The sequence below is a fragment of the Chenopodium album genome, chromosome 27 (assembly GCF_948465745.1).
Source record: "Chenopodium album chromosome 27, dcCheAlbu1.1, whole genome shotgun sequence".
In the NCBI taxonomy this organism is placed as follows: Eukaryota; Viridiplantae; Streptophyta; class Magnoliopsida; order Caryophyllales; family Amaranthaceae; genus Chenopodium; species Chenopodium album.
In genome coordinates, this window is record NC_137860.1 from 665,273 (window position 1) to 676,181 (window position 10,909).

At 35.8% G+C, this 10,909-nt stretch overlaps 1 protein-coding gene across 1 annotated transcript; it reads left to right on the forward strand.

The window, feature by feature from the left end:
* Nucleotides 1-3,020: 3,020 nt before the first annotated feature.
* Nucleotides 3,021-9,533, forward strand: LOC145618944 (uncharacterized). The gene is made up of 5 exons (XM_081673553.1): nucleotides 3,021-3,969; nucleotides 4,572-4,662; nucleotides 4,823-4,911; nucleotides 5,031-5,987; nucleotides 6,202-9,533. Exons 1-5 carry the CDS (start codon nucleotides 3,021-3,023, stop codon nucleotides 9,531-9,533), a joined length of 5,418 nt encoding a protein of 1,805 aa, XP_081529679.1.
* Nucleotides 9,534-10,909: the final 1,376 nt, after the last annotated feature.

Consider the following 10,909-nt stretch of genomic DNA (forward strand, 5'->3'; position numbering starts at 1 on the left):
CGTTTCTTCTTCTTTAGGAGGGAAGTTTTTTACCATTTTAACCCCCATCCTTTGCCTATAAATAGAAGGCATTTGACTTCACAATTTTCACTTTACATTTTCATCGTTCTAGAGAGAAGTCAGAGCTTCTAGAGAGAGAAAGTTACTGCCGCCCTAATTCTTCAAGAACTCCGTCGTCAGTGGAAGTTTTCGGTCAAGGTTTTAGAGTTTTCTAGCCCTTCTTCATCCAAGATCTTCGAAGTTTTTTAACCTTCTACTCGTTAATTCGATCGAAGTCAGAGGCAATGGGATCTAATGGAAATTCCACTTGTTGTAATTTAGAGGCGACATATTCCATAACTATACATAGATGATCTCCAAAACATAGACAGTCTCCAACTTAAATGTAAAACAAATTAAAATTTCAATTTAAATCTATTCTAATTCGATAAATGAAAGGTTTTTACCCTTTTGATAGAAAATAATGGTTTTTCTTAACAATATGGGGATGGTCGACGTCAATACAGAGATTTCTTTATTAAGCTCTTTTGTCACTTCGCCTCCTTTTAAAGACATCACCTTCATTGCTTACTCACAATTCTTCCTTTTGATTAGAAACACCTCTCCGAAACCACCAATCCCTAACGATTCAAGAACCTTTCTTTGTATACTACTATACTCCATCCGAATACAAATGAATCATTTACCAATTACCAGTCACAAAGTTCATATTATTATCTTCACTAATAATATTCCACAACTCTTTTTTCTTAATATAACAGTCAAATCGACATGTGTATTTTCCAAGACATAACTCTGACCATTTAATTTTATACGATTATGTGCCTACACAACACTTGTTAAAACATTTTCCTAATTCTAATTAAAATCTCTACCCTTTTAAAAGCCAGAACTTGTGTCACTGTTCCAAATCTACAGTGTATTTCCGTTCTTACCCTTCTTTCCTTCTTGCATGCACAGTTTGTTTCCGAATTTAGCCTTGTTTCCTTTCTTTTGGTTTTCTTCTTTTACACGGGAAAAATGCAGTGGTTAGTTGGCGTGGGTGTGGGTCCCATCTAATAAAAGTGTTCCTTTCTCCTTTTAGGAATTTCCGTGTTGTCTTTTTATTTTTTATTAGGAGTTTTTTTTTTTTGTTTTTTTTTTGTTGGGGGGGGGTTTATTAGGCTTATTTGATTGATTATATTATTTGGTTTATTATTATTGGGTCCCATCTAATAAATAAATAGCATTAACATAATTAGCAGACCAAATAATGTAATCATTAAAGTTTGTTATTTTTTTGTTTATTCAGTTTGTTAATTTAAGTTTAGGAAGTTTAGTTGATTGATTTTTGCACGTGTTGTTTATTATTAATTTTACAAGTTTTTTCCCTTTTTTTTTTTTTTTTTTTTTTTTGGGGGGGGTTCCCTTTAATTACTTGTATTATGTATTAGTTTAGCTGCTTGGTTTTTGATTTGTTGGTTCCTTATTCTTGACCTTCCTTTTTGGGTGTTTTGTGTTTTTTTTTTTGTTAGTTGATAATTAGTAGTTTAGTTAGGAATTGATTTGGGAAGGATGGTGGTTATAGTTAGTGGTAAACCACTTTGTTGGGTGGATTAGTGTAGGGGATACAGTCAATGAGAATTGTTGCTTGCAAGAATGTGGTCTTCCATGTTTTAAGGCCTATTGTAGTGTACCATTTTCTTGTTTCTTTGACTGTCAATGGTCTTTGAGAATGTGTAAACATTTAGTCTTAAGTTGTACTTTTTGGGTGGTACAAAAAGTATTAGAAAAATTCATTGTGTGTGTTCCTCTATTAGATATATATATAGAAGTGTTTTTCTTTTGGTCTACTTGTTGCTTGCACTTTTGCTTACAAATTTGATTTTCTTCTCTTGGTGGTACTAGAAACTCATTTCAGAGTCATTAGTTCTAAGAAAAGAAAGATCAGGTAATTTAAATTGCATTAATTGTTTGGATAAATGTGTTTGGTGCATATGTATCTTCTTCGTTATTACATTATTATTATGATGTATGCAACGATTGCCAATAATCTAATGGACCAAGATCTTGACTATCCATGACAAAGGACAATTCCATGTATTGAAGGATTGTGACAAGGACATATCAGATATATTAGTGTAATTGGAATATAGATGAATATGCTGTTTGTGTTGGTTTTTTGATGACTCGATTCTGATTTGCTCTGTAAAATAAAGTGTTGCTAATTTGTTGTAGCTTTGTGATGAAATGTGCTCTTGAGTTGTTATAAGGTATGGTGATTGATTTAGTTGTTTTGATGGGTATATGTTGTGTCTTGATAGGAGGGGTAGGTGTTTTATGTGGTGTTGCTGTGTAAATTATATCATGTGTTGTTAAGGGGGGTTTATGTTGTTTGGAATGTAGGTTATTAGTAGTTAGTTGATTGATTTCATGTCATGTGTTGTTTGGAGAACCTTATGCATTTCAATTGTAGGCTGATTCTGTTTTGTGGTTGTGGTTTCCAGCCTGTTTCTGTTTTTTTGTTAATATATATAAAAAAAGGGCTTAGGAGATTATATTCCTTCTATTAGTAATCATGTGATTAGGACATGTGGATTTGCTTTATATACTATAGTTATGGTTTTTGTTTAAAAAAGTTATGAATTATTGGCTATTGGTAAATGTGCTATTGTTATGGACAGTTAATCATTCATTTGTTTTTTTGAAAAGAAGAGGAGGTTTTTAGATCATGTATAGGAAGTATTCTGTTTTAGGTATAGGTTATGGCTATTAATGTATGCAGCTGTGTTGGTGCTTTATAGAATGTTAGGTGCCTTTTATTCTGTTATATGTTTGGAGTTGCTGATTTCAATTGGTTCTGTAGAACTATTTCCAGGAATATTGATCAGTTTTCTAGATTGATTTGGTGCTTTAGAAAAGTAGATGGAACTGTTATCATATCTATCTTTGGGTTGCCTATGATGTTTGGTGTTTTGGACCTATTTTAAAATTTATACCCATGTTTACAGGTCATGGACTTGCCACCCACACAAGTAGTTATGCCGTTTCGTCCTCTTCTGAAGCAAATTACCAACTACTTGAACTTTCCTGATCCAGATTACCAGTTTGTTGATGAGCCTGGAAGCATTGCTTGTGTGGTGGTTCGGACAGACTGCGGTCCCATTGCATCTGTTTACATTGGTGGGTATACTAGCAGTGTAGAAGAGTCCTGTGAAGTTGCTGCTAGAAAAGCTGTATATGACCTTATGAAAAAATATGAAATTGTCATTGAGGATGTGACTTATTTAAGGAAACAGATGTATGATCGTTGTGGCCAATTGTTTTGGTTTAAAAAGGAGGAGCTAGAACGGATTGAAAAGGAGGAACATAAGGTGTGTATGAATGAGGAATTTTCTTTTCAAACTAAAGATAGTCACAAGAAGATTGTGGTGGACTTTGTTGTTATTTTAAGGGCCATCTTCAGAACTGTTGAGATAAGGTGCACCCCAATTGAAACAATTGAGCATTCTCCTGATGAATACACTTCCTGGTTTACTGTCATGCCTCATAGAGAGGGAATAGGTTTTCGATGTCTGTTTAGTGATTATTGCCGGACTGTAGCTGCTGCTAAGCAGAGCTTGGCTAGAAAGGCTGTGGACTATCTCAGTGATGTCTTTAACCTTGTAATAGTTGATGCTAATTATAAGGTCAGTACAGCTAGGTTTGATGCCATCTTATGTTCTTTAGAAAGGGAGAGCTATTTAAGCGTTAAGGAACGCGTATTGGGAATTAAGGAGGAGCTGGAGCCTACTACTGTTCTTATTGAGCAAGACTGCCTTACTCCGCTTGGACAGGAATTTCAGGTTCCGGTGTCTATTCCACCTGCTCTGCCTCCCAAGAAGCGTCTTTTGCAGCACATATATGCTAAAACCTCCCCTGTTGCTGATTCTGGTTGTAAGATGGCTTCGGTGTTTCCAGTGCTGGAAGATCTTGATGAATGCTATAAGCGTGTGAAGTTTGCCAAGAAGAATTAATTCCTGATGCTGTGTGCTGCTATATCGCCTAGCTCTTTTTTGCTTACTAATGTAGCTAGGCCACTGCTATAGTACTAGGATTATAATAGGATTATCTTTTAGCTGTTACTGTGATGTTAGGAATATGTCAGGTGGCATTATGTGCACCTTCTTTTGTGAAAGACAATTCAATGTCTAGGCTTTTATATGGTGTTGTGTTATTTCATGGGATTATGTAATGAAACTAATCATATCTTTTGCTGTATATATGCTAAAATCACTCTTGTTTAGCTTGTGTTTTGGTATTCTAAATTATGCAAAGCCTTTGTCTGCTTATTTCTATAATGTTTATATCTTAAAGTGCTAGATTGTTATTGGCTACCTATTTACTACATGTTATATTTGGTAGTCAGGACTAATGGAAGGCTAAGCATTGCAACAACTTTCTCTACAGGGTTACAGTGAGTTAGGTGCAGAGAATTATACTTTCTTTGGATATGAGTATGTCCTATAATATATAGCTCATACTTTTTAAACAAGCATAACACTGAAGGTTGCTTTTTTGACCTGTGCATTTTTCCAATTATTATTTTATAGATCGTTTTCTACGAGAACCATCATCATCAAAAGGATACAACACTAAACGCCTTAAGAGTTTAGAGTCTGGATATGAAAATGGAGTTGAAAGGTATACATTTTGACATAACAATAGGCTCAGATGATGCTATACATATGTGAAGGTGTATAATTCTAGATATGAATCAGTTAATTGAAGCAATAAAAGCTTTTTATAGATTGCAGAATAGATTCTGTAACAGTTGCATGTCATAATATGCTTGTTGCTGTAGGATACAAGCTGTGCCTGCTGCAAAGCGTGCAAAAATATCGAAACCCAAGCATCCTGTTACAAATAATTCAGTCTATGCTTATCTTTATAGCATTTTACATTTGTATACACCATTTAGATGTAGATATATGTGTATTACATATGCATATCAGCTGTTTAGACTAAACTGCACATGTTTGAACATTTTTTGAACATATTGTGGTGAGCAGAGCTTCCTGCTGCAGCAATTGGTAGGAAGCTACCTTCAGAGCCCTATCAACTTCCTTCATCTACCGAGTGTTATAAGTGTAGAGCACGGAAATTTGCGTTTGAGACAGCTCACTTTTGCTGTGGTGATGGTGAAGTTCAGATTGCTGCAAATGATTATCCTGCATCACTTGTAAGGCTGTTGACTTCTATGGATGAGGATGCTAAACATTTCAGGCAATACATACGGTTGTATAACAATATGTTTGCATTTACATCGTTGGGTGGGAAATTTGATGCTAAAACTAAAAAAGGGATCTATGTTTTTAAGCTACATGGCCAGCTATATCATTATATTTCTTATCTACTTCCTGGAAAAGAAGGGCCTAAATATATGCAGCTCTATTTTTACGATGGAGAACTTGAAGCAAAAAAGCGCTTAGGTTGTTTTCCAGAGTTAAGGGAAGATGTGTTAGCCATTCTCATGGAAGTCACTAAGGTAAATCCTTATGCAAGATTTTTTCGTTCACTGGGTGAGATCCAAATAACTGAGTCTACACAGATTCTAATAAATAAGACAACTGTACCGGATCAGCGTGTTTACAATGCTCCTTCTACTGATGAGGTTGCTGTCATATGGCCAGAAAATACATCTTCAAGTGAGGCTGAAAGCCCTCACATTTTGGTGACAGCAAAAAAAGATGCATCAGAACAGGATTCATCAGAAGATGGTTTATCTGACGATGATTCACATGCCAATGATTCGTCGAGGAAAAAATCGTGTCATAGAATCATGCACTATTACGGCTGCTATGATCCCCTGCAATATCCACTGCTTTTTCCATATGGTGATTGTGGATGGACGCAAGGTTTAAAAAAAATGTCTCAAGGTGGAAGGCAACAACTGCAATCACAGCCTGATCCTGTTTCTTCCTGCAGTGTTCATACTGCAGAAGACCTATTAGAAGAAGAAGCAAGACGTTAGTATACTCTGCACCTTTAATTATGCACAAAAACTATATACACACTCAATATGCAGTTGTAGTAAAAGAGGAAAAAAAAATATGCACACTTTCAAAAAGGAAAGGATCATGTGATTTCCTGTATTCACACAACAAACATTAATTTGTGAAATGTAGCTAAATTCTGCTTTTGTTGGTCTGTAAAATTAAAAATTGAGTTTTGCATTTGTAGGTGCAAATGGAGGGTCATCGAAGACAGATAGGAATATTTCAGCAAGGGAATACTATGCATACAAACTTCAGTGCAGGCCAAATAACATGTTACTAAGAGCAGGCAGATGCTTTCAACAATACATAGTGGATATGTATGTCAAGGTTGAGAATACACGGCTAGATTTCTTTCGTAGAAATCAACAAGCAATAAGGGCAGATCTGTATCAGGGGATCCTTGATACTATAGATTGTGGTGAAAATTGTGCAGCAAATGTGGGTCATAGAGTCATTTTGCCTCCAACATTCATTGGTGGTCCTAGAGATCTCAAAAAGAGATACCTAAATGCAATGTCTTTAGTCCAGCGATTTGGTAAGCCAGATTTATTTGTTACAATGACCTGCAATGCTAATTGGCCTGAGATTAAACAAGAGCTAGCTGTTGGAGAAAAGGCACAAGACAGGCCAGATATAGTTGCAAGAATTTTTAGAGCAAAAGTTCTTGCTTTAAAGCATTTGATTAAAGAGAAAAAGGTGTTTGGGGAAGTAGCAGCAATGATCTATGTGATTGAATTTCAGAAGAGGGGCTTACCTCATGCCCATTTTCTAATCATTCTACAGCAAGATCATAAAATCAAGTGCCCTACTGATTTTGATAAGTTTGTTTGCGCTGAAATACCATCTATTGATAATATGCATCTCAGGAAAGTTGTCCTCAAGCACATGATGCATGGTCCATGTGGTCATCTGGATCCTGAATGTCCTTGCATGAAGCACAAAGAAAGTCGTAATCGTTGTAAGTATGGTTATCCAAAGCAGTACTGTGATGAAACAAGAAATAATAGTGATGGATATCCATTATATAGAAGAAGAGACACAGGAGAGACTGTTACAATCCGAAAAGCAATCATGGATAATAGATGGGTAATTCCATATAACCCATACCTTTCATCATATTTTGATTGTCACTTAAATGTCGAGGTGTGCTCTACTATAGAAGCCGTCAAGTATTTATACAAATATGTCTATAAGGGTCATGACAAAATATCTTTCACAGTGGTTCAGTCAGCAGATGTTACACCTGTCCAGGATGAAATACAGCAGTATCAGTCAGGTCGATGGGTTTCTCCTTGTGAAGCTGCTTGGCGCCTCTTTGGTTTTGCCTTATATGAAATGCATCCACCGGTTTTGCCTCTACCTGTGCATCTACCCAATTCACAGATTATACAGCTTAGGCCTCATGAGCAGCTTACATCAGTAGTCTCAGATAACAAGCGTTCTAGGACCTGTCTTACAGAGTTTTTTCGTATGAATTGTAGGTTGCCACCTGGAACAGGCTGGCTGTATAATGAGTTTTCAGAGCACTATCGTTGGGATGCATCTGACAAACGTTGGTATAAACGGCAAAATAAAAAAATTGTCATTGGTAGATTGGCATTTGTTGGACCTTCAGAAGGAGAAAGATACTATCTAAGACTATTATTGCACAATGTAAAAGGTCCTAAGTCATTTGAAGATTTGCGAACAGTTGATGGACATCTATGTGACACTTTTCATCAGGCAGCGCTTAAATTAAAACTGTTAGAAGAAGATGATTCGATTGATTTGTGTTTGAAAGAAGGCTGTGCAATTCAGATGCCACTTGCAGTTCGAAAACTCTTTGCTACTGTACTTATATTTTGCCAGCCCAGTGATCCTGTCTCTCTCTGGGTGAAATATTACCCTTTTTTGTCTGAGGATTTTAGACACAATTATGGTTCTGATCCGCAAAAAGTGAAACATTCCACTGTTAAATCAGTAGAATGGTTTTTAGAATCAATGGGAAGCTCTCTTGCTACATATGGACTGGACCATTTAGTTCAGCCTGATGATGATGAGATACGCAGAACAAAAGATATAGAGGATGCATTGAATGCTCCAATACCAGATCAATGTCTGCAATGCAAGAACCAATTGAATCAGGCTCAACGAGAAGCTTTTAATGTTATTATGGATCATGTTATAAAGCAAATACATGGGGCATTTTTTATAGATGGTCCAGGTGGAACAGGGAAGACCTTTTTATATAATGCTCTATATGCAGAAATAAGGCTTATGAATAAAATTGTCTTGCCAACAGCAACATCTGGTATAGCTGCAGCTAATATCCCTTCTGGAAGAACTGCCCACTCGCGATTTAAAATTCCACTTGATCCTCTTCAATCACTTGCCTGTAATGTATCTAAACAAAGTAGCCTAGCAACATTGCTCAAAGAAACAACACTCATCATTTGGGATGAGGCTTCGATGGCAAAAAAAGAAAATATTGAGTCACTTGATGTGTTGCTTAGGGATATTTGTAATCCAAATTTATTATTTGGAGGTAAAATTGTTGTCTTTGGAGGAGATTTCAGACAGGTTCTTCCTGTTGTGCCAAAGAGAACACAACGCGAAGCAGTTGCTGCTAGCTTGGTTAGTTCTGCTCTATGGCCGCTGTTAATTAAATTTAGATTAACAGAAAATATTCGAGCTAGACTTGATCCGGCATATGCAGCCTTTTTGCTGGCACTTGGGAATGGACAATTACAGGACACTGAAGATGCATTTGTACAGCTGCCAGCAGAAATAGTGCAGCCTTATGATGCTGCTACACCTCAAGAAATGCATTTGACTTCGGTTGCTTATCCTGAAATGGATATGCCTCCATTTAGTGCAGACATATTTACAACTCGAGCTATACTCACACCAATTAATGATGATGTGGATACTATAAATACAGTCTTGATCGAAAAATTTCCAGGTGAAGCAGTAACTTATAGGAGTTATGATTCAATGATTGATGATAATTGTAACATCTATCCTACTGAATTTCTTAATAAGCTCTGTCCTGGCGGAATGAGCCCTCATGAGCTTGTATTGAAGCCAAATAGTCCTGTTATCCTACTACGTAACATTTTACCATCATCTGGACTATGCAATGGAACGCGTCTTATATGCAAAAAGTTTTTCCCAAATCTCATTGAATGTGTTATTGCTGTTGGCCATCATAAAGGAGAACATGTGTTAATTCCCAGGATTAATCTAAGGCCATCAGAATCTTCGGGTTATCCTTTTCAGTTTCAAAGGAAACAATTTCCTTTAAAGCTTAGCTTTGCGATGACTATCAACAAAGCTCAGGGCCAAACACTAAACAAAGTTGTTGTTTACCTACCAAGATCATGCTTCTCACATGGTCAGCTGTATGTTGCCCTATCCCGAGCTCGACAAGCAGCTAATGTCAGTGTTATAACTGACATGAATGCTGATCAGTCCACTTTTTGTCATGTCAAGAATATTGTTTCTTATGATATTTTGCACATGGCTGGCATCATTTAGGTATATTAGTAAGTTTTCTGTTTTTATGCTCTTATTATAGCAAGCCTATTCCTGATTTGCATAACCTTTAAGATTAACTGATGAGTTCAGAAGCCTGCTCTGCCTAATCTTACTTGATTGTTTCTTTTGCTGCAGGCAAGCCTTTTTCTATGATTTGACTTTTAAATTCTCAGGGATGGTGTATTCTCCACAGATATATTGTTAGTAGGTATAGGATCTTGAACTAAAACTGATATTCTGCTTTTTGGTAACCCTCTACTGCATACTAATATTTTCTACAATGCATTTATTTATTGCTACACAGTGATCCAAGAATATTTTGCTGGCCATAGAACTACCAAGCAACTGATTAGTGTGCATGCTTGGCGTTCATGAAAAGCTGATAGTTTAAGCTCCATTTTTTCGGTCTCATTTTGAGGAAAGAACTAAGTGCTTAATGTAGCAAGAGCTAGGTTTTTTTTATAAGAGCATAGAGTGTTGTTGCTTGGATATATGTATTACAGTGTTTTATACCAATGATCCTATGTTAGTTTGTGTGTATTTGGAGGAAATGTCTATGCTTGGACTACAATGCGGCATATTATTGGTAATTGTGGCATGCAGTAAAGAGAAGCAAACTACAATGCCTAGACTACAATTGAAAAATTAGTGATGAAAAGTTGTTAATGCATAGTTTAGTTTGATCATTACAACAATAAGCATTATTAAAGATATAGGTACTACACAAATTGCAGCTCTGGTTGGTTACTAATTTGCGTCCATGCTGAAGAAAGAATCTATTATGCTGCTTTTTTCCTGCGATTAGAAGTACATATATGTATTTGATAGCAATTTTTACACGATATTTATATTTTAAAGACAATGATTGAAAAAAGAATCAATATTGGTGTCATTACACAATATTTCGCGTGTCATAAACAAATACATTTTACCAACAAAACATGTATATGCAACAAGTACACCCAAGAAGAAACTCTAAAAGGGGAAAAGAAAAAGGGAACAAAAGGAAAAATTCCCAAAAAAAAAAAAAAAAAAGGAAGAAGAAAAGATAAAAGCATATGTATAAGTAATAAATCAGATAACCACAAAAGAAGAAATATTTGGGTTTTTTTGTAATATAAAATTCGAAATTAAAACAAAAATATGTCTTAGTATTGGGAGCAAAGAAGGAGTGTTAAAGGAGTACAAACAAAAAATCCAATGAGTACAATTAAGTCAAGTAAACTAGAAGAATTTCAGGAAAAAGGCATGGTCCAACAAAAATGTATGCAGCCAAGACAAAAAAAAAAAGAAAAAAAGTACAGGCAATGAAATCTACTTCAGTACTTGAAATGCATGTGATGGGAACAGTGTGTTACTGATGGAGTGTTTATGAT